This window comes from Coregonus clupeaformis, unplaced genomic scaffold (assembly GCF_020615455.1).
Source record: "Coregonus clupeaformis isolate EN_2021a unplaced genomic scaffold, ASM2061545v1 scaf0417, whole genome shotgun sequence".
Lineage (NCBI taxonomy): Eukaryota > Metazoa > Chordata > Actinopteri > Salmoniformes > Salmonidae > Coregonus > Coregonus clupeaformis.
This window is the reverse complement of record NW_025533872.1, coordinates 123,596-147,516: the sequence shown is the minus strand read 5'-3', so window position 1 is coordinate 147,516 and position 23,921 is coordinate 123,596. Positions and strand designations below refer to the sequence as shown.

General features: G+C 45.2%; 1 protein-coding gene across 1 annotated transcript in view; it reads right to left on the bottom strand.

The window, feature by feature from the left end:
• syt7b (synaptotagmin VIIb) overlaps window positions 1-23,921 on the bottom strand; it is a 111,742-nt gene that overhangs the window by 45,458 nt on the left and 42,363 nt on the right. The window contains exons 2-3 of the mRNA XM_045215276.1: window positions 19,800-19,903; window positions 1,524-1,609 (exon numbers count right to left, since the gene is read on the bottom strand). Coding sequence (XP_045071211.1) covers window positions 1,524-1,609; window positions 19,800-19,903 — 190 coding nt within the window. The remainder of the gene's footprint in view (window positions 1-1,523; window positions 1,610-19,799; window positions 19,904-23,921) is intronic.

Genomic DNA, 23,921 nt, shown 5'->3' with positions numbered 1-23,921 from the left:
GGTTTAAAGGGGATGGGGTTTGGGAAAAGCATATTGTCTATTCTTTGAGCTGATACAGCATCCAGACTCATGGACAAATGAATTGATTATACCTCTCTCTGTACAAGGGATTAGAAAACAGTGAAAGAGTTAAACATGTATTCAACGTCAATCACAGAGTAATATATAGCATGTTATAAGTCAAAGTGAAACAGCAAAGGTTGGTTACACAGATAAAACATACTTTTGAAAAAGGGAGAGAGACAGAAAGAGAGAAGAGAGAAATAAAACAGAGAGGAGAGTGATAAAAGGGAGAATGGGAGAACAGGTGGAATGGTGACAGAGGAGGGAGAGGACTGCTGGGTTAGCTTTAGACAGAGTCCACCGTCAGTCAGGCCTTGAGCTGCGCAGCTGCAACCATGAAGGAGGAATGTTAACAACAAACAGTCATACAGTAGAATATATCATCAAAACATTGCTGCAGGTATATACTATTTTTTTATTGGGATTGGGCTATAGTTATAAATGTACTATGATACGCTCAATATTAGGTATAGTGCTCAATTAAGTGATTCTGACAATTGTACTTTACAAGGCATTGAGATAAAGGTTACATTAGTGCAATCCAAGTAGATCAATGGTTTTAGGTTTACACTCTAGATGTAATGCACATTTCAACTGAAACTCAGCCAAGGTAATCACATTCAGGCTGTAAAATGAAGTAACACTGCAGTTGGACTGTAGACTAGTGGCTTATCAGTAAGTTATTATTACAGTTCCATTGAGTGTTCAGGGACACATCGTGTAGTGCCTAATTTTACTGGAGTTTAACATGCTCTTTATCTGAAGCCTGTCAAATTAAGTATGCTATAATTTATGCCTCTTGTTTTCACAGGAAGGACTGTGATGAGTTGTCAAGATGCTCTTATTTAACAACCACAACTGCTCTTTCCCTTGCTAAAAATTCCTTCCTCTCCATATCTCAGCGGGTTTCAGTGTTTTTGCCTTTTATTTGAGCACACCCAGGTCTTTGCCTCTTGTCCTCTTGACAGTCCATGTTAGCTGTGCTGTAGTGAATCCCTCATAGCTCAGCCAGCCTCTTCCAGCCCAGCGAGTCATCATTCATTTACACACACAAACACAGGCAAGCCCATTAACTCCCAAAGATTGTGTTTTAAAGTGTTCAGACTCAAGTGGGTATTACAAAAATGTCTTCTGTCTTCCCTGTTTCAATAAACAGGTCTGATGTGAATAAAGAATGGTGTGAAACAACAGATTACATGAGGAGATGGATCTCCGCTTGAAACATTGTAGCCATTCTACTGGGGCTTTAGCAGACACCAGACACTACCTATATCTACCTGTGATATGTTGTATAAAGTGAAGTGTTGCATGTCCTGTGTTGTGTTACATGTATGCCAGGAATGCCTGTATTGTTGCCAAGCAAATTCCCCTATGTGACAATTAAGTATTACTTGATGAATTCCCTCCTGGTGACAAGATACAGTAGACCTGAGCTCACATCCCCCCCATCCAATACCTACTTGATGGCTTTGTTTTCCCCTCGGCCACGAATCTGAACTGAATCTGGGGTGCTGGCTGCCTCCACCCCAGGCTTGTTCCTCTTCCCCTGGAGAGAGCGAGAGAGAGCGAGAGAGAGTGAGAGAGAGAGAGAGAGATAGAGAGAGAGAGAGCGAGAGAGAGAGAGAGAGAGAGAGAGAGAGAGAGAGAGAGAGAGAGAGAGAGAGAGAGAGAGAAAGAGAGAAAAATAATTTCCTTCTTGTCCATTGCTTTGTGTCGCTCTGTGCGCTGTCTTGATTGCTGTTTACATCTGAAAACACTTTACCAGTGGAGCCTTCAATACAGAGCCTTTAGAATGCCATCAGGTGTCAAGAATATGCTAAATGATTCCAGGCAGAGACAGAAGAGCAACACTTTGGATGCGAGCCAGCACATACAGCAGCAACGTGCATGCCCCGCCCACCTGAGGATCTGTCTTTTTCAGCCATTTCCTGTCTTTGAGGGGTGCAAAATCCACTTGTCACTTAAATTTCGCTGATTGATTGCTTTCATTTTACTCCTGTGACTCTTTCATACTCTTCCTTGTGCCTGTCGTTTTTTCCCGTTAACGTTATGACCGCGGAAATTTTTGTAATGACCTGTCAAACACACCACAGTAATGGCTGAAATGGGCTCAATGGAATACATTCTCTTTCCGTTGCATCTACAAGAACGCTAAAACTTAGTCAGGGATTTAACGCATCGTCTAGACACTTACATCACAAGAAAGAGAAGAAAGATACCTTTATTTTGATGTGTGTAAATTTTTTGTGGAATGGAAAAAAGTTATAATTTAATACCGTTGAAATGTTTACAAATTAAATAAAAGGAACTTCTGAATATGTATTTGTATTTATTATGGATCCCCATTAGCTGGGGTCCAGCAAAATTAAGGCAGTTATACATTTTAAAAACATTAGAATACATTCATACCAGATTTCACAACATATTAAGTGTGTGCCCTCAGGCCTCTACTCCACTCAGAGCATGCGCAGACCAGCTGGCTGGTGTGTTTACGGACATATTCAATCTCTCCCTTTCCCAGTCTGCTGTCCCCACATGCTTCAAGATGGCCACCATTGTTCCTGTACCCAAGAAAGCAAAGGTAACTGAACTAAATGACTATCGCCCCGTAGCACTCACCTCTGTCATCATGAAGTGCTTTGAGAGACAAGTCAAGGATCATATCATCTCTACCTTACCTGTCACCCTAGGCTTACCGCCCCAATAGATTCACAGACGATGCAATCGCCATCACACTGCACACTGCCATATCCCATCTGGACAAGAGGAATACCTATGTAAGAATGCTGTTCATTGACAATAGCTCAGCATTCAACACCATAGTACCCTCCAAGCTCATCATTAAGCTTGTGGCCCTGGGTCTGAACCCCGCCCTGTGCAACTGGGTGCTGGACTTCCTGACGGGCCGCCCCAGGTGGTGAAGGTAAGAAACAACATCTCCACTTCGCTGATCCTCAACACTGGGGCCCCACAAGGGTGCGTGCTCAGCCCCCTCCTGTACTCCCTGTTCACCCCATAACTGCGTGGCCAAGCACGCCTCCAACTCAATCATCAAGTTTGCAAACGACACAACAGTAGTAGGCTTGATTACAAACAATGATGAGACAGCCTACAGGGAGGAGGTGAGGGCTCTGGGAGTGTGGTGCCAGGAAAACAGCCTCTCACTCAACATCAACAAAACAAAGGAGATGATCGTGGACTTCAGGAAACAGCAGAGGGTGCACCCCCCTATCCACATCGACGGGACTGCAGTGGAGAAGGTGGAAAGCTTCAAGTTCCTTGGCGTACACATCACTGACAAACTGGAATGGTCCACCCACGCAGACAGTGTTGTGAAGAAGGTGCAACAGCGCCTCTTCAACCTCAGGATGCTGAAGAAATTTGGATTGGCACTTAAAACCCTCACAAACTTTTACAGATGCACAATTGAGAGCATCCTGTCGGGCTGTATCACTGCCTGGTATGGCAACTGAACTGCCCGCAACCACAGGGCTCTCCAGAGGGTGGTGCGGTCTGCCGAACGCATTACCGAGGGCAAACTACCCGCCTTCCAGGACACCTACAGCACCCGATGTCGCAGGAAGGCCAAAAAGATCATCAAGGACATCAACCACCCGAGCCACTGCCTGTTCACCCCGCTATCATCCAGAAGGCGAGGTCAGTACAGGTGCATCAAAGCTGGGACCGAGAGAATGAAAAACAGCTTCTATCTCAAGGCCATCAGACTGTTAAATAGCCATCACTAGAACATTAGAGGCTGCTGCTGCCTATTGAAATCACTGGCCACTTTAAGAAATGGAACACTAGTCAATTTAATAATGTTTACATATCTTGCGCTACTCATCTCATATGTATATACTGTATTCTATAATATTCTACTGTATCTTAGTCCATGCCACTCTGTCATTGCTTGTCCATATATGTATATATTCTTAAATTCCATTCCTTACTTAGATTTGTGTCACACCCTGGCTCTGGGGACTCTATATGTTGAGCCAGGGTGTGTAGATTCATTGTGTTTGTGTGCTGTGGTTGAGTGTCTAGTTGTTCTATTTCTATGTTGGCCAGAGTGGCTCCCAATCAGAGGCAACGAGTGTCAGCTGTTGCTGGTTGTCTCTGATTGGGAGCCATATTTAAACAGTCTGTGTTCCCACAGGTGTTGTGGGATCTTGTTTCCGTTTGGTTTGTTTCCGTGTTGGTTGTGTTAACCGTAGGACTGCACGTTTCGTTTTGTTGTTCATATTATCACTAAAGATAATAAAGTTTAAGTATGTTTGCAACTAACGCTGCGCATTGGTCTACTCCGTCTAGCGATCGTGACAATTTGTGTGTATTGGGTATATGTTGTGAAATTGTTAGATATTACTTGTTAGATATTACTGCACTGTCGGAGCTAGAAGCACAAGCATTTCGCAACACCCGCAATAACATCTGCTAAACACGTGTATGTGACAAATACAATTTGATTTGATTAGATTACTGCTACATATCTATAACACAAAATCCATGTGTACATGTGTGTATAATGCGTATGTTATCGTGTGTTTGTATGCATGTGTCTATGTTTGTGTTGCTTCACAGTCCCCGCTGTTCCATAAGGTGTATTTTCTATTTGTTTTTTAAATCTAATTTTACTGCTGGCATGAGTTACTTGATGTAGTCATGGCTCGATGTACACTACCAGTCAAAAGTTTTAGAACACCTACTCATTCAAGGGTTTTTCTTTATTTTTACTATTTTCTACATTGTAGAATAATAGTGAAGACATCAAAACTATGAAATAACAGATATGGAATCATGTAGTAACCAAAGAAGTGTTAAACAAATCAAAATATATTTTATATTTGAGATTCTTCAAATAGCTACCCTTTGCCTTGATGACAGCTTTGCACACTATTGACTTTCTCTCAACCAGCTTCACCTGGAATGCTTTTCCAACTGTCTTGAAGGAGTTCCCACATATTCTGAGCACTTGTTGGCTGCTTTTCCTTCACTCTGCCGTCCGACTCATCCCAAACCATCTCAATTGGGTTGAGGTCAGGGGATTGTGGAGGCCAGGTCATCTAATGCAGCACTCCATCACTCTCCTTCTTGGTAAAATAGCCCTTACACAGCCTGGAGGTGTGTTGGGTCATTGTCCTGTTTGCAGCAATTCGACCATCAAGGCCTGATTCACACAGTCTCCTCTGAACAGTTGATGTTGAGATGTGTCTGTTACTTGAACTCTGTGAAGCATTTATTTGGGCTGCAATTTCTGAGGCTGGTAACTCTAATGAACGTATCCTCTGCAGCAGAGGTAACTCTGGGTCTCCCATTCCTGTGGCGGTCCTCATGAGAGCCAATTTCATCATAGCGCTTGAAAGTTTTTGCGACTGCACTTGAAGAAATGTTCAAAGTTCTTGACATTTTCTGTATTGACTGACCTTCATGTCTTAAAGTAATGATGGACTGTTGTTTCTCTTTGCTTATTTGAGCTGTTCTTGCCATAATATGGACTTCGCCTTTTACCAAATAGGGCTATCTTCTGTATACCCCCTACCTTGTCACAACACAACTGATTGGCTCAACCGCATTAAGAAGGAAAGAAATTCCACAAATTAACTTTTAAGAAGGCACACCTGTTAATTGAAATGCATTCCATGTGACTATCTCATGAAGGTGGTTGAGAGAATGCCAAGAGTGTGCAAAGCTGTCATCAAGGCAAAGGGTGGCTATTTGAAGAATCTCAAATATAAAATATATTTTGATTTGTTTAACACTTCTTTGGTTACTACATGATTCCATATATGCTATTTCATCGTTTTGATGTCTTCACTATTACTCTACAATGTAGAAAATAGTAAAAATAAAGAATAAACCTTGAATGAGTAGGTGTTCTAAAACTTTTGACCGGTAGTGTAGTACTGTGCGTCTCCCATAGTCTGTTCTGGACTTGGGGACTGTGAAGAGACCACTGGTGGCATGTCTTGTGTCCGAGTTGTGTGCCAGTAGTTCAAACAGACAGCTCGGTGCATTCAACATGTCAATACCTCTCACAAATACAAGTAGTGATGAAATCAATCTCTCCTCTACTTTGAGCCAGGAGAGATGTTAGCTCTCTGTATACATCCAAGGGCCAGCCGTGCTGCCCTGTTCTGAGCCAATTGCAATTTTCCTAAGTCCCTCTTTGTGGCACCTGGCCACACGACTGAACAGTAGTCTAGGTGCGACAAAACTAGGGCCTGTAGGACCTGCCTTGTTGATAGTGCTGTTAAGAATGCAGACCAGCGCTTTATTATAGACAGACTTCTCCCTATCCTAGCTACTGTATCAATATGTTTTGACCATGACAGTTTACAATCCAGGGTTACTCCAAGCAGTTTAGTCTCCTCAACTTGCTCAATTTCCACATTATTCATTACAAGTTTTAGTTGCGGTTAAGGGTTTAGTGAATGATTTGTCCCAAATACAATGCTTTTAGTTTTTGAAATATTTAGGACTAACTTATTCCTTGCCACCCATTCTGAAACTAACTGCAGCTCTTTGTTAAGTGTTGCTGTCATTTCAGTCGCTGTGGTAGCTGACGTGTATAGTGTTGAGTCATCCGCATACATAGACACACTGGCTTTACTCAAAGCCAGTGGCATGTCGTTAGTAAATATTTAAAAAAGTAATGGGCCTAGACAGCTGCCCTGGGGAATTCCTGATTCTACCTAGATTATGTTGGAGAGGCTTCCATTAAAGAACACCCTCTGTGTTCTGTTAGACAGGTAACTCTTTATCAACAATATGGCAGGGGGTGTAAAGCCATAACACATACGTTTTTTCCAGCAACAGACTATGATCGATAATGTCAAAAGCCGCACTGAAGTCTAACAAAACAGCCCCCACAATATTTTTATCATCAATTTCTCTCAGCCAGTCATCAGTCATTTGTGTAAGTGCTGTGCTTGTTGAATGTCCTTCCCTATAAGCGTGCTGAAAGTCTGTTGTCAATTTGTTTACTGTAAAATAGCATTGTATCTGGTCAAACACCATTGTTTCTAAAAGTTTACTACGGGTTGGTAACAGGCTGATTGGTCAGCTATTTGAGCCAGTTAAGGGGGCTTTACTATTCTTAGGTAGGGGAATAACTATTATGTCAGATTTTGCAAACACTGTAAAGTATGTATAGATACAGTGGGGGAAAAAAGTATTTAGTCAGACACCAATTGTGCAAGTTCTCCCACTTAAAAAGATGAGAGAGGCCTGTAATTTTCATCATAGGTACAAGTCAACTATGACAGACAAATTGAGAAAAAAAATCAAGAAAATCACATTGTAGGATTTTTAATGAATTTATTTGCAAATTATGGTGGAAAATAAGTATTTGGTCACCTACAAACAAGCAAGATTTCTGTCTCTCACAGACCTGTAACTTCTTCTTTAAGAGGCTGCTCTGTCCTCCACTCGTTACCTGTATTAATGGCACCTGTTTGAACTTGTTATCAGTATAAAAGACACCTGTCCACAACCTCAAACAGTCACACTCCAAACTCCACTATGGCCAAGACCAAAGAGCTGTCAAAGGACACCAGAAACAAAATTGTAGACCTGCACCTAGCTGGGAAGACTGAATCTGCAATAGGTAAGCAGCTTGGTTTGAAGAAATCAACTGTGGGAGCAATTATTAGGAAATGGAAGACATACAAGACCACTGATAATCTCCCTCGATCTGGGGCTCCACGCAAGATCTCACCCCGTGGGGTCAAATTGATCACAAGAACGGTGGGCAAAAATCCCAGAACCCCACGGGGGGACCTAGTGAATGACCTGCAGAGAGCTGGGACCAAAGTAACAAAGCCTACCATCAGTAACACACTACGCCGCCAGGGACACAAATCCTGCAGTGCCAGACGTGTCCCCCCTGCTTAAGCCAGTACATGTCCAGGCCTGTCTGAAGTTTGCTAGAGTGCATTTGGATGATCTAGAAGAGGATTGGGAGAATGTCATATGGTCAGATGAAACCAAAATATAACTTTTTGGTAAAAACTCAACTCGTCGTGTTTGGAGGACAAAGAATGCTGAGTTGCATCCAAAGAACACCATACCTACTGTGAAGCATGGGGGTGGAAACATCCTGCTTTGGGGATGTTTTTCTGCAAAGGGACCAGGACAACTGATCCGTGTAAAGGAAAGAATGAATGGGGCCATATATCGTGAGATTTTTAGTGAAAACCTCCTTCCATCAGCAAGGGCATTGAAGATGAAATGTGGCTGGGTCTTTCAGCATGACAATGATCCCAAACACACCGCCCGGGCAACGAAGGAGTGGCTTCGTAAGAAGCATTTCAAGGTCCTGGAGTGGCCTAGCCAGTCTCCAGATATCAACCCCATAGAAAATCGTTGGAGGGAGTTGAATGTCTGTGTTGCCCAGCGATAGCCCCAAAACATCACTGCTCTAGAGGAGATCTGCATGGAGGAATGGGCCAAAATACCAGCAACAGTGTGTGAAAACCTTGTGAAGACTTACAAGAAACGTTTGACCTGTGTCATTGCCAACAAAGGGTATATAACAAAGTATTGAGAAACTTTTGTTATTGACCAAATACTTATTTTCCACCATAATTTGCAAATAAATTCATTAAAAATCCTACAATGTGATTTTCTGGATTTTTTTTCCTCATTTGGTCTGTCATAGTTGACGTGTACCTATGATGAAAATTACAGGCCTCTCTCATCTTTTTAAGTGGGGGAACTTGCACAATTGGTGGCTGACTAAATACTTTTTTTCCCCACTGTAGGTGTAATCTAGAGCCACACGTGTTGATTTTTAATCCGAGGATATCCTGCTATTGACATACTTGTTGAATTGTGCAACAGAACGTGACAACAGGTATTAATGAGGCAGTCTAGACAGCACAGGTGAGTTCAGGTAGGCCTAGACAGGGCACGTGTTTGGTGGTTGCAGCTCTGTTCCACCCCGTTGTGTTATTTGTGCAAATGACGCACATATCATTTTCTTTATTTTAACACAATATATATAAAAAATAGATGATACCTTTAGAAAATGTATATATGAGTGCATTCTAAGAAAAAACATTCATTATTTGTCTGTGCCAGTCAAATGTTTTATGTGCTATAATTCAGTTAATATCTGATGGATTTTAAACATTCAAAAAGTTTGGAGTATCTTCATCTATTGTCCAACTGTTGCATTTTATAGAATTGTTTTAAAAATATTTTAACAATTTTGATGACCGTTGCTACATACAGCCAGCTCTCAGGATCTAAATGTGACTCCAAACCCTCTCCACAGCAATAATCCATACATCTGTTAACCATATAGAATGAACAGATGGGAGCATCAAGCATCAGACACAGTGGGGATTAGACACGTCCAAAAACATCCAACACACCCAACGCACATATAACACTACACACTCAGAAACAGTACACGCCCAAACATACATAAAACATAGGTGTTGAAATAGATGCTGTTTCCACAATTCATAACAGTCAGTGGAATTATAATGAAACATTTTGAGATAAACCTGATGACTTCAACTATATGATAAACCTTGGAACTCAGGACTGCAGCTACAGTGGGGGAAAAAAGTATTTAGTCAGCCACCAATTGTGCAAGTTCTCCCACTTAAAAAGATGAGAGAGGCCTGTAATTTTCATCATAGGTACACGTCAACTATGACAGACAAATTGAGAATTTTTTTTCCAGAAAATCACATTGTAGGATTTTTAATGAATTTATTTGCAAATTATGGTGGAAAATAAGTATTTGGTCAATAACAAAAGTTTCTCAATACTTTGTTATATACCCTTTGTTGGCAATGACACAGGTCAAACGTTTCTTGTAAGTCTTCACAAGGTTTTCACACACTGTTGCTGGTATTTTGGCCCATTCCTCCATGCAGATCTCCTCTAGAGCAGTGATGTTTTGGGGCTATCGCTGGGCAACACAGACATTCAACTCCCTCCAACGATTTTCTATGGGGTTGAGATCTGGAGACTGGCTAGGCCACTCCAGGACCTTGAAATGCTTCTTACGAAACCACTCCTTCGTTGCCCGGGCGGTGTGTTTGGGATCATTGTCATGCTGAAAGACCCAGCCACGTTTCATCTTCAATGCCCTTGCTGATGGAAGGAGGTTTACACTCAAAATCTCACGATACATGGGCCCCCATTCATCTTTGTCCTCCAAATACGACGAGTTGATTTTTTACCAAAAAGTTCTATTTTGGTTTCATCTGACCATATGACATTCTCCCAATCCTCTTCTGGATCATCCAAATGCACTCTAGCAAACTTAAGACGGGCCTGGACATGTACTGGCTTAAGCAGGGGGACACGTCTGGCACTGCAGGATTTGAATCCTTGGCGGCGTAGTGTGTTACTGATGGTAGGCTTTGTTACTTTGGTCCCAGCTCTCTGCAGGTCATTCACTAGGTCCCCCCGTGTGGTTCTGGGATTTTTGCTCACCGTTCTTTTGATCATTTTGACCCCACGGGGTGAGATCTTGCGTGGAGCCCCAGATCGAGGGAGATTATCAGTGGTCTTGTATGTCTTCCATTTCCTAATAATTGCTCCCACAGTTGATTTCCTCAAACCAAGCTGCTTACCTATTGCAGATTCAGTCTTCCCAGCCTGGTGCAGGTCTACAATTTTGTTTCTGGTGTCCTTTGACAGCTCTTTGGTCTTGGCCATAGTGGAGTTTGGAGTGTGACTGTTTGAGGTTGTGGACAGGTGTCTTTTATACTGATAACAAGTTCAAACAGGTGCCATTAATACAGGTAACGAGTGGAGGACAGAGGAGCCTCTTAAAGAAGAAGTTACAGGTCTGTGAGAGCCAGAAATCTTGCATGTTTGTAGGTGACCAAATACTTATTTTCCACCATAATTTGCAAATAAATTCATTAAAAATCCTACAATGTGATTTTCTGGAAAAAAAATTCTCAATTTGTCAGTCATAGTTAACGTGTACCTATGATGAAAATTACAGGCCTCTCTCATCTTTTTAAGTGGGAGAACTTGCACAATTGGTGGCTGACTAAATACTTTTTTCCCCCACTGTATATGATTGGCCTGGCCTGGCGTATCAAATGAATGCACGGTGTATGACAATTTGTACACTGAAGCCAAACACTGAGTAAACACTAAACACACACTGTCACAAAGTACAGCTACAGACTCTTGTTTTTCATTTCAATGCTCATCATCTTTTAAATGAATAAAGAGAGTATTCCACCCTTCAAACAGACTGGAAAACAGCTAAAGCTAGTCCATTTGAAATGTGTAAGAGCACAGTGAGTGGACACATCAACCCTGCACTATGAGTGATGGGTATTGAGCCTAATATACAGAATCTTATAATGACTTGTGTTTCTGATCATACATTTGATATGGTTTGACTCAAAATGTCATAGTTTCATATCAAAGTAATACTCAAGCTGAGTTTCTAAACCAACTTGATTTAATAGGTGTTACTCACCAAACCTAATATATACAATGTGATCCTTGTAAAATCAAATAATGATGGATTTTCCTTTCACTTCGGTTCCTTTCCAAATATATACATCACATGTAGTAGAGGAAACCATAACCCTATAAAGAAAGGTTTTCGTAAGGCAGTTTGGTGCTGGAAAGGGTTTTACTATAGACTTACTGTCGCATTCATACAGGAAACCTAGATTAGTCCGGCGTGCCTACGAGGTATACTGTAAATTAAACATTATTATTTTCTCTGTCGCAAATTACATGGCCTGTTTGTCATAAACACTTATCAATAGAGGGCAGATCTCTGGGAATGACCAAACCCCACCGCCCACCCATCCACCCCACACACAGTCATTCACTCACACAGTGGTTTTAGGGAATCAGAAAAGGCTAGATTTCAAACATTCAAGAATATGCTATCAAGTGCAGCTCATCTATCATTTAACACTATCATAAAATCTTCAGGAGGCTAGAGAGTAGGGGAGGGAGAGAGAAGATGCAACACTGAAGACAGGGAGTGGGAGGAACAGAGAGAGAGAGAGAGAGAGGGAAGAGAAGGGGAAAGAAGGAAGGCGAGAAAGGCGATGTATGATTGAGTGGGAAGGGTAGGCAACACAGAGAGAGAGAGCGAGAGAGAGAGAGAGAGAGAGAGAGAGAGAGAGAGAGAGAGAGAGAGAGAGAGAGAGAGACAGCAGAGAGAGTGGAGAGAGAGAGAGAGTGAGAGAGAGAGAGAGAGAGAGAGTGAGAGAGAGAGAGAGAGAGAGAGAGAGAGAGAGAGAGAGAGAGAGAGAGAGAGAGAGAGAGAGAGAGACAGCGGAGAGAGAGAGTGAGAGAGAGAGAGAGTGAGAGAGAGAGAGAGAGAGAGAGTGAGAGAGAGAGAGAGAGAGAGAGAGAGAGAGAGAGAGAGAGAGAGAGAGAGAGAGAGAGAGAGAGAGAGAGAGAGAGAGAGAGAGAGAGAGAGAGAGAGAGAGAGAGAGAGAGAGAGAGAGAGAGAGAGAGAGTGAGAGAGAGAGAGAGAGTGACAGGACCAGGGGGGTTGAAACAGAATCAAGTGAGATGGAGAGAGGAGAGACAGAACATCAGAGGATGGGGGAGAGGGAAGGGGCAGAGAATGGAGGAGAGGATGTGGAGAGGAGAGGATGGTGAATTGGAAGGGGAAGAGGGGAGGGGGAGAGAATGGAGAAGAGGGTTGAGGAGAAGAGGTGGAGTGCATTGGCGAGACATCATGAATGTCTCCCCACTAGGAGCAGTGTAATGCTGCAGCCCTGTGAAGGGTCTGTCCTCAGCCCTCATTATGTCTGTCACAGCCCAACACACACAACGGCCGCCAACACCACTCATCCCTCCCTTCTCCTCCCCTCCCCTCCTCTATCCAACTCCTTCTCCCCCTCCTCCTCCCTCCCTCCCTCCTGCTTCCTCCCTCTCCTTCTATCCTCCTCCCCCTGCCTTCTCCCTCCCTCCCTCCCTCCCTCCCTCCCTCCCCCTCCTTCTATCCTCCTTCCCCTTCCCTGCTCCCTCCCTCCCTCCCTCCCTCCATCCCCTCCTCCGTCCCTCCTCCTTCCTGCCATAATCGACCCATGATACCTGTTTCTGACGTCTTCATCTTCCCTCACCCATATGCTGGGCTGATATACAGCACCTCTACACAGGGCTGCATCTATCAACTACCGTGGGCTAAATATCACTGTATTTATCTCATTGTGTCTACCTCTGTGTACTTTCTCATAAACACAATTCTGTAGCTGTCCAATGTATTTACTCTTATTTTTTTTGCCATCAACAGTGTCACAAAGTGACACAGCTTCCAGGTCAGGTAACTGATTAGGGGTTTTATCTTCACACAGAGGTGATGTCACTACTGTAAGTTGCCCGTTTTATGCACATTTTTGCATGCAAGGTTGATTTTTATAAAGTCATTCATGTCCTATGAGTTTAGGGAAATGTGATGGGTCGTTCCACCAATTCGGTGCCATTTGAGAAGTGTAACTTCGTAAAAAAACAACAACATTTGATTTCACCTAATTTTAACATTCTGTCATAAAGAGAACATGTTCAACTTCATGAAAAACAAGTTTTCCCATCTCAAGAGGTTCAATAAAATAATTACTATAGTAAGTGCCTATTAAGTGCCAAATAAAGTAACAGGGTTGACGATTTCTTCTTAAATCAGCCATAAGTCCCCTTGTGACAGGTGGCATGGAAGTTCGTTGTGAGGAACAGGGAGTGGCAATTGAATGCAAGCTTGACAAAATAATGAAATTGTTAAAATCATTTCTAGTCTGTCTATCTATGGGTAACAGGGTTGACGTGTTATGCTCGACCCGCTCAGTTTTCCACCACAAAACACCAGAAAATTACCAAAAAGAGTAGAACCAGCTCACCTGCTTTTACTCTATGATTTGACTTTTAGATGTTTCTTTTGAAAACAATATTTAAAAGAGGAATAGTTTCACCATATTAAAACGAGAGTTCAGTTCACGTAACAGGGTTGACCTTAAAATGAGGGACAGAATTACTAATCACATGAAATAAATAATAATCTTCAAAAATGACTGTCAAAGCAACAAAATAACTAGGGCTTTACAATGATCGTGAAACTTTGAGAAATGTTAGGATTAAGTGGGTTAAAATCTTCCTAAATGTGACACAGGGTTGACGGAGCGACATGTCAAAATGCTGAATTTTGGCACTTTAGCAAGCATTTATTCATATAAAAAAATATATATTTATTTATTGAATTCTACATCATTTAATATAACCAGCTTGTAATATTCAATATTGGTGCACAATTTCTACTTAAAATACTATCAAAGATACGCAAAAGGCACTCTTTTCGTGGAATGACCCTGCTATGTATAAACAGGGACAGACAGTGAGAGAAAAAGGACAGCATAGAGAGAGAGAGAAGGAAGATGATGCGGAAGATAACACAGAGACAAGCAAGGACGAGGAAGGGGAAACAGTGGAGGTATAAATAGAGAAACAAGGAGGACAGAGACATACTGACAAGGACATAGCGATAAAGTGGCAAAGGTGACAAACGCATAAAGCGCTTATCAGAGTCCAAACGGGTACGCGTCCGTTCTAGAATATTGGACCGTTGGTTTTCATACAAGCAATTTCTCCAACTGTCACCACATTCAAATTAATAAAGGAGCCGCGTTGGTTGGGAATTTGGGGAGGTGTGCAGTCGGGCTGTGCTTCCCCCGTGGACTGTGGACTCAGAGCCGCGTAGCTATGTCACAATGGGACGCCGGACTATTGGGTCTCTCAGTGTCTGTGGACTCTGAATTTGCTTACGAAACACTGGTAAAGAGGGAGACATATAGTATATGCAAAGACAGACATAAAGAGTGTGAGGGTAAATAGAGCAATAGAAAGATCGAGGACAAGAGAAATGGACGGTGAAGGTTGAGTCGCTTTACCGTGTGTGTGTCTGTGTATTTGACAGGGTATGATATGATTCATCTTTGAAGACCAGACTGAAAGTCCTCACTGTACACAGGGTATGACAGACTGGTAATGTAACATAAATGTGCAGCAACACAAATGTGCATAATACCAATTACTAATATTACAGCTTATTTACATGCATGCTTATTCAATCTCCATCTCACTTTATAACCGTTTTATCACTCAGCTGAATTCAGTCCTCTGCATGTTTTATCCACCTATGTGCTATGCTCACTCCACAAATGCTCCTAGACAGAGAGAGAGCGAGAGAGAGAGAGAGAGAGAAAGAGGGAGAGAAAGAGAGAGAGACCGTGTGAAAAGGCCAAGAGAGGGAGAAAGGCAGAGAGAGAAATAGAAAGAGACAGAGAGAAAGGCCAAGAGAGAGAGAGAGGGACAGACAGAGAAGGAGAGGGAGAAAGGCCAAGAGAGAGAGAGGGACAGACAGAGAAGGAGAACGAGAACGATGGAGAGAGGGAGGGAGCAGAAGCAAGGGAAAGTATTTCCAGAGCAGATCAAACGTATGGGCAGAATCACAGTTGCTCAGGCAGCAGCCAATAGCTCAGAGTGATGTTTTCATTAGCATATGAATCATTAGCATGGGACCGGGAGACGACGACAAGCAGGCAAACGCATTGCTCAGGGCACAAAGCCATGTTTACATAACCTAATGGAGAATTCTGTTCATGTTCACCATCATGGCCACACAACATCTCCCCATACCATTCCCCATGCACACTACCAAGAGCCTCACACAAGGTTATGGAATCAGAAGGAAACTCAAGAAAATCTAACACAACCGGAAAGCACTGAAACTTTCATCCAAGGAGTTTGTTATGGCAGAAGATAATAATTTGGAGTTGTGCGGTCCAGCATATAAACTAAAGGTGGCAAGAGACTGAAATATGAACTCAAAAGTGTGATTCTGCCATTGACAAACTGTTAGATACAAAATTCAATGTGCTCATGTTCTATCCTCAGTGCCTGCATTTTAGTGTCCTTGAATGTGTGTATTACTGTTTTGCTTAGGTTAATGTACTGAATGTAGCTCACAGTATATGCACACATATTTGTTGCCATTGTGACACTCTGGCTCCACGGACCTTGATATTTGAGCCAGGGTTGTTTAGTTTCATTGTTTGGGTGTATTTCTATGTTGGGGATTTCTGGTTGTGCATTTTCTATGTTTGGTTAATTGTTCTTGATTAGTCGTATGACTCCCAATCGGAGGTAACGAGTGTCAGCTGTCGGCTCGTTATCTCTGATTGGGAGCCATATTTATACTGTGTGAGTTCACTTTGTGTTGGGGGTTATTGTTTCTTTGTTGCTGTTAGTAGTATTCAGTTTAGAACTTCACGGATCGTCATTTGTTGTTTTCTTCGTGGTTGCTTTAGTTAATAAAGTCATCATGTTCACTCGCAACGCTGCGCTTTGGTCCTACTTTATTGGCGATCGTGACAGAATAACCCACCTTCAAAGGACCAAGCAGCGCGTCCAGGAGCAAGGGGTCTGGACACAGGAGTTATGGATGCCTCCTAAGGACTTTTGGACATGGGAGGAGATTCGGGCTGGAAAGGGTCCTTGGGCACAACCGGAGGAACATCATCGCCCTCGTGAAGAGCTGGAGGCAGCTGCAGCCGAGAGGAGGTGGTCTGAGGAGGAATATCACCGCCCTCGTGAAGAGCTGGAGGCAGCTGCAGCCGAGAGGAGGTGGTATGAAGAGGAAGCGCGGAGTCGAGGCTGGAAGCCCGTGGTTACTCCCAAAAAAATTTTTTGGGGGGCACATGGCTTAGGCGCCTGGGCAGCAGGAGGCTGCCACAGGGAGAAAAGGAGAGAAGGCTATCGGATTACGGGAGCCATTGGCGAAGTAGAGGGAGGGAAGTTGTTGTGGCACGGCATGAGAGACTGAAGTGTGTTCCCAGTCTGGTCGGTCCGTTCTTGATCCCCAGTTAAGGCCAGTGGTGGGTGTTCCCGATGCGGTCCGGCCTGTTCCTACTCCACGCACCAGGTCCACGATGTGCGTCGCCAGCCCGGCCTGAACTGGCCGTCTGCCCAACGGCGCCTGAACTGCCCGTCTGCCCAACGCCCCGTCTGAACTGCCCGTCTGCCCAACGCCGTCTGAACTGCCCGTCTGCCCAACGGCGCCTGAACTGCCCGGCTGCCCAACGCCCGTCTGAACTGCCCGTCTGCCCAACGCCGTCTGAACTGCCCGTCTGCCCAACGCCCGTCTGAACTGTCCGTCTGCCCAACGCCCGTCTGAACTGCCCGTCTGTACAGAGCCTGCAAAGCCGCCCGTCTGCCATGAGCCTTCAGAGCCGTCCGCCAGACCGGGAGCCGCTAGAGCTCTCCGCCAGACAGGATCAGCCAGAGCCTTCCGCCAGACAGGATCAGCCAGAGCCTTCCGCCAGACAGGATCAGCCAGAGCCTTCCGCCAGACAGGAGCAGCCAGAGCCTTCCGCCAGACAGGAGCAGCCAGAGCCTTCCGCCAGACAGGAGCAGCCAGAGCCTTCCGTCAGACCGGATCAGCCAGAGCCTTCCGCCAGACAGGATCAGCCAGACCCGTCAGCCAGCCATGAGCAGCCAGATCCGTCAGCCAGCTATGAGCAGCCAGATCCGTCAGCCAGCCATGAGCAGCCAGATCCGTCAGCCAGCCACGAGCAGCCAGATCCGTCAGCCGGCCACGAGCAGCCAGATCCGTCAGCCAGCCACGAGCAACCAGATCCGTCAGCCAGCCATGAGCAGCCAGACCCGTCAGCCAGCCACGAGCAGCCAGACCCGTCAGCCAGCCACGAGCAGCCAGATCCGTCAGCCAGCCATGAGCAGCCAGATCCGTCAGCCAGCCACGAGCAGCCAGATCCGTCAGCCAGCCATGAGCAGCCAGATCCGTCAGCCCGCCAGGATCCGCCAGATCCGTCAGCCAGCCAGGATCCGCCAGATCCGTCAGCCAGCCAGATCCGCCAGAGCCGTCCAGCAAGGGATCCGCCAGAGCCGTCCAGCCAGGATCCCGCCAGAGCCGTCCAGCCAGGATCCGCCAGAGCCGTCCAGCCAGGATCCGCCGGAGCCGTCCAGCCAGGGATCCGCCAGAGCCGTCCAGCCTGGATCCGCCAGAGCCGTCCCGCCAGGATCCGCCGAGCCCGTCCCGCCAGGATCCGCCAGAGCCGTCCCGCCAGGATCCGCCAGAGCCAGCCAGCCAGGATCCGCCATCTAGTCAGGTACTGCCCCTTAGTCCGGTACTGCCCGTAGTCGGTGCCGCCCTTAATCCAGTGGGGTTTAGTTGGGGGGTGGTCATGAGGAAGGGAATACGGAAGCGGATAGTGACTAAGGTGGGGGTGGGGACCACGACCTGGGCCAGAGCCGCCACCAGGGACAGACGCCCACCCAGACCCTCCCCGAGACTGTATGCTGGTGCGCCCGGAGGTCGCACCTTTAGGGGGTAATGTGACACTCTGGCTCCACGGACCTTGATATTTGAGCCAGGGTTGTTTAGTTTCATTGTTTGGGTGTATTTCTATGTTGGGATTTCTGGTTGTGCATTTTCTATGTTTGGTTAATTGTTCTTGATTAGTCGTATGACTCCCAATCGGAGGTAACGAGTGTCAGCTGTCGGCTCGTTATCTCTGATTGGGAGCCATATTTATACTGTGTGGAGTTCACTTTGTGTTGGGGGTTATTGTTTCTTTGTTGCTGTTAGTAGTATTCAGTTTAGAACTTCACGGATCGTCATTTTGTTGTTTTCTTCGTGGTTGCTTTAGTTAATAAAGTCATCATGTTCACTCGCAACGCTGCGCTTTTGGTCCTACTTTATTGGCGATCGTGACAGCCATACACTGAGACCTGATGTAAGGGTGAGTGAGGAAGGTGAGAGTTAAAGAATGCGAGGAGGGGGAAATCATCCTTTACTTAATAAAATATGATATACTCAATTATACAGAATGGTGAAAGGATTGCACATTAAAAACAGTTTAATCAAAGAGAGTATCTTTTCATTCTGAATGTCTGATCCATTAACCATTTTTCTGCTTTCCTCTAATAGCCAAATGGCGGGAACAGGCAGCAAATAGCTAATTATTAATCACAGATAATTACCTGGGTGTCCAACTGTACCATTTTAATGGCATAGGGTACGAGAGGGGCATGGACACAGTGCATTGTCATGGCGAGAGAGAGACAGAGAGAGAGAGAGAGAGAGAGAGAGAGAGAGATGGAGAGAAAGTAGAGATAGAGAGAGAGATATGGAGAGCGAAGGATGGAGAGAATTGATTAAACTTTTATAGCGCGTTTCATTACAGACAGAATCTCAAAGCATGTCTTTGCATGTCTCGGTCTCTCACATGTCTCTGTCTCTCACAGTCTTCCTCTCGTGTAATATGTAACACCTACAGCCTAACACCTCTCTCTCACACTATCCTGCAGTTCTATTATGAGGATGTGGGGCATGTCTGTGCAAATGTGGGTAAAAGTGTGCGTATACAGTTCTGGGGTTCAATCATCAACCCTACCAGGCAGCTAACCTTACCAGGCAGCTAACCTTACCAGGCAGCTAACTCAGGATAAATCCCTACTAGCTCGGGGGAATATTGTGGGTCAATGTTGGGGTGTGTATAATGACCTGAACATGTGTATAATGACCTCTCGGCCAGGTCATCATTGCTGATGAGAACTGACCAACCTAGTAGAATAAAAGTTGTACAAATAAATAAGAGTCATGGAAGAGTGGATGGAAGCCTGCTGTACTGTGTTGTTCTGGGAAGGACAATGTGATCTAAAACCAAGCAATAGGATATAATGTCATAGGTAAATGTTAATGGTCCACTCACCAGTTTGCGTTGACACCAGGTGCAGACTCCACACAGAGCTACGAGCCACACGGCACACACCGTCAGCCCCAGAGATACCAGGAACACACTGATAGATAGAGACCCTGCAGAGAGACAGAGGGGGGAGAGAGAGAGAGATGGAGGAGAGAGAGAGGGGGGAGAGAGAGGGGGAGACAGAGAGGGAGAGGGAGAGGGAGAGGGAGACGGAAGAGAGAGAGAGAGAGAGAGAGAGAGAGAGAGAGAGAGAGAGAGAGAGAAGGACAAGGCCAAGAGCAAATGTTGTTGTAAGAATATCTCTACATATCCCTTTGGCAATATGTTGGTAAAATCTAATAAACAAATGCAGGAAAAATACACAAATGAGGCATATCATGATGGGAGGAGAGGGAAGTGTGGGCCTGTAATGTGCTTTTTTAATATGCTCTCTCCCACTCCATCATCACTAACCTGCAGACAGAGCAATCTATCAAGAGAAAAAGGGAAAGAGACAGGAAAAGAGGGCAAGCGTACAGGCATAAAATATCATGTCTACTTTCCCCGTCTGTGTTAGTATCTACAGCTGGTGAATGAATACAGAGTCGGTGAAACGAAGGAAAATAAAAACAATGGTCTTTAAGAGGGTTCAATTACAAGTATTGTAATCGGCAGCTTCCTTCCTCTTTGGTGTCTCATTGTACATGATCAGTACTGCAGCTCTTCCTCTTATCCTTTGTTCATCTTTCAAGAAGTCAAGACCAAACTTGAGAGATAAAACCTCTTTCACTCACACATTTCTGATAAAAATAATAATATCACTGCCTCTTGAATGCTATTCATCTAGCCCACCTCCTCTGCCAAGACAATTCAAAAGGCAAAGAAATGTGTTGGCAAACAACATTGTGCATAAACAATGGACTTCAATTCCACCTCATCCTCCTATTCGTTCTGTTACATTCTCCCTTTCTCTGTCCCTCTGCCTACACAATTCCTCTGCTTTCTTATCCCTTCCTCGCTCCATCCCTCTCTCCATCCCTCTCTCCATCCCTCTCTATACAACTCCAGGCCTTGTAAGTTGGTCAGGGCAGAGAATAGCTTGGTAAAAACATCCACATAACCCTCTTCCCTTACACTTTCTTTCATTTCCTGTCATTCTTCCTTTATTTCCACGTTTGATGCCTCCTACCTTTCTCCATTCTTTCTTGCTCTCATTTTGCTCAGTATGTTGTTCAATTTCTTTTCATACTACCTTTTGTGAGAAAAAGAAATACAGTGAGTAGCCTTTGTAGAACACATCTATCAAAGGAAGCAATCAGCTGATATTATGTTTTCAGCACTACCTGAGCAATGATAATGATACTGTAACTATCCATTACTGGTCATCTCACTCAGACAGCAATTCAACATGTCATAATGTTGCTGATAAGTAGCCATAATGGCAGGTGTTTCATGGAGCTCTTTCATTTTTCAGAATTGATTTAAGGGATGAAATGGATGACCCTTAGGCCTACCATATACAGTATGCTGCTGTAATGTTTTACAGCTATACGTGGTTCACCTATAGATGTGTGTAAAAATAGATGGCATTTTTAATTGTCCGGACAGTGTGGACAGCGACAGAATCCGGAGAGTGTGGACAGCGACAGAATCTAGACAGTGTGGACAGCGACAGAATCCGGAGAGTGTGGACAGCGACAGAATCCGGAGAGTGTGGACAGCGACAGAATCCGGGGAGTGTGGACAGCGACAGAATCGGAATTCACCCGGATAGTGTGGACAGCGACAGAATCCGGATAGTGTGCACTGCGACAGAGTCCGGACAGTGTGGACAGCAACAGAATCCGGAGAGTGTGGACAGCGACAGAATTCGGAGAGTGTGGACAGCGACAGAATCCGGAGAGTGTGGACAGCGACAGAATCTAGACAGTGTGGACAGCGACAGAATCCGGAGAGTGTGGACAGTGACAGAATCCGGAGAGTGTGGACAGCGACAGAATCCGGGGAGTGTGGACAGCGACAGAATCGGAATTCACCCGGATAGTGTGGACAGCGACAGAATCTGGATAGTGTGCACTGCGACAGAGTCCGGACAGTGTGGACAGCAACAGAATCCGGAGAGTGTGGACAGCGACAGAATCCGGATAGTGTGGACAGCGACAGAATCCGGAGAGTGTGGACAGTGACAGAATCCGGACAGTGTGGACAGGACAGAATCCGGACAGTGTGGACTGCGATAGAATCCGGACAGTGTGGACAGCGACAGAATCTGGACAGTGTGGACAGCGACAGAATCCGGACAGTGTGGACAGCGACAGAATCCGGACAGTGTGGACAGCGACAGAATCTGGACAGTGTGGACAGCGACAGAATCCGGAGAGTGTGGACAGTGACAGAATCCGGACAGTGTGGACAGCGACAGAATCTAGACAGTGTGGACAGCGACAGAATCCGGACAGTGTGGACAGTGACAGAATCCGGACAGTGTGGACAGCGACAGAATCCGGACAGTGTGGACAGCGACAGAATCTAGACAGTGTGGACAGCGACAGAATCCGGACAGTGTGGACAGCGACAGAATCTGGACAGTGTGGACAGCGACAGAATCCGGAGAGTGTGGACAGCGACAGAATCCGGAGAGTATGGACAGCGACAGAATCCGGACAGTGTGGACAGCGACAGAATCCGGACAGTGTGGACAGCGACAGAATCTGGACAGTGTGGACAGCGACAGAATCCGGAGAGTGTGGACAGCGACAGAATCCGGACAGTGTGGACAGGATAGAATCCGGACAGTGTGGACTGCGACAGAATCCGGACAGTGTGGACAGGATAGAATCCGGACAATGTGGACTGCGACAGAATCCGGACAGTGTGGACAGGATAGAATCCGGAGAGTGTGGACAGCAACAGAATCCGGACAGTGTGGACAGGATAGAATCCGGACAGTGTGGACAGCGACAGAATCTGGACAGTGTGGACAGCGACAGAATCCGGAGAGTGTGGACAGCGACAGAATCCGGACAGTGTGGACAGGATAGAATCCGGACAGTGTGGACAGGATAGAATCCGGACAGTGTGGACAGCGACAGAATCCGGACAGTGTGGACTGCGACAGAATCCGGACAGTGTGGACTGCGACCGTTTTTCACAGTTGTAGCGGAGCCACGCACCCCCATTACGACAACCCCTGAAGATAAATGGGGAATAGCCTATAGGCTTACACCTGGAAGAAATACAGACACAGCATTCTCTCGCATAACCAATAATAACCAATAACCCTAAAGATAACACACTAAAATGATTTTCACAATAAGTAGTTAATGACCTGGCATGGCACAGGGGAGCTGTTAAGTACAGCATACATAATAACCAGGAGGAGAAATAAGCTGTGGCAGCTAGCTTCCTCACTCTGTAAGGTTGTTGCACAGGGCAATTACAACTGTGGGCTGGCCCATCCTAATATTGAAACCCATCTTGATCTCCCAGAGGCACATCCATTAGATGCTTCTGATAGGGCAGAGAATTGCATCCTGGTCATTAGCTCGGTGAGTTCCTGTAATGATTAAAGCAGCAGCTTTCATATGTCTTCCAGCCCAGCCGTGCTGCTGTAAAAGAGCCTGGGATAGAGATAGATGGATCCAGCTGGGCTGCATGGGGCTGAGGAAGGAGGGTGGAAAATAGCAGCGAGCCTAACAGAATGTGGTGGTAGTGTAAACAAGGGGTTGAATCAGACTGCTGTATTACAGCTGTAGTGTGTATGGTTGTTGGGCAGGGATGGGTGCGGCAGGTAGGGATGCTTTCAAAAGGATTGGGACAGCTCCCCTAATATTTGTACAGTACAAATAATTAACATGGAGACTATGAATCACTAAAGACTAATGAGTTCTGCCCCAGTAAGGCAATTTATTACAGAGAACAACACAAAGACATCTCTGGCAAAAACAATACGGCCACATGGATGGCCCTTCTCACTGACTCTCCCCATGCAGTGCTGTGCTGGGTGTCACACAGAGAGCCTCCTGTGGCTAATTCCAGTGGCAGACATTCACAGCACTGCAACTATCACTAAGACACACACAGAAATACATGCATACACATAGGCACACGCACACACACACACACACACACGCACACGCACACACAGCA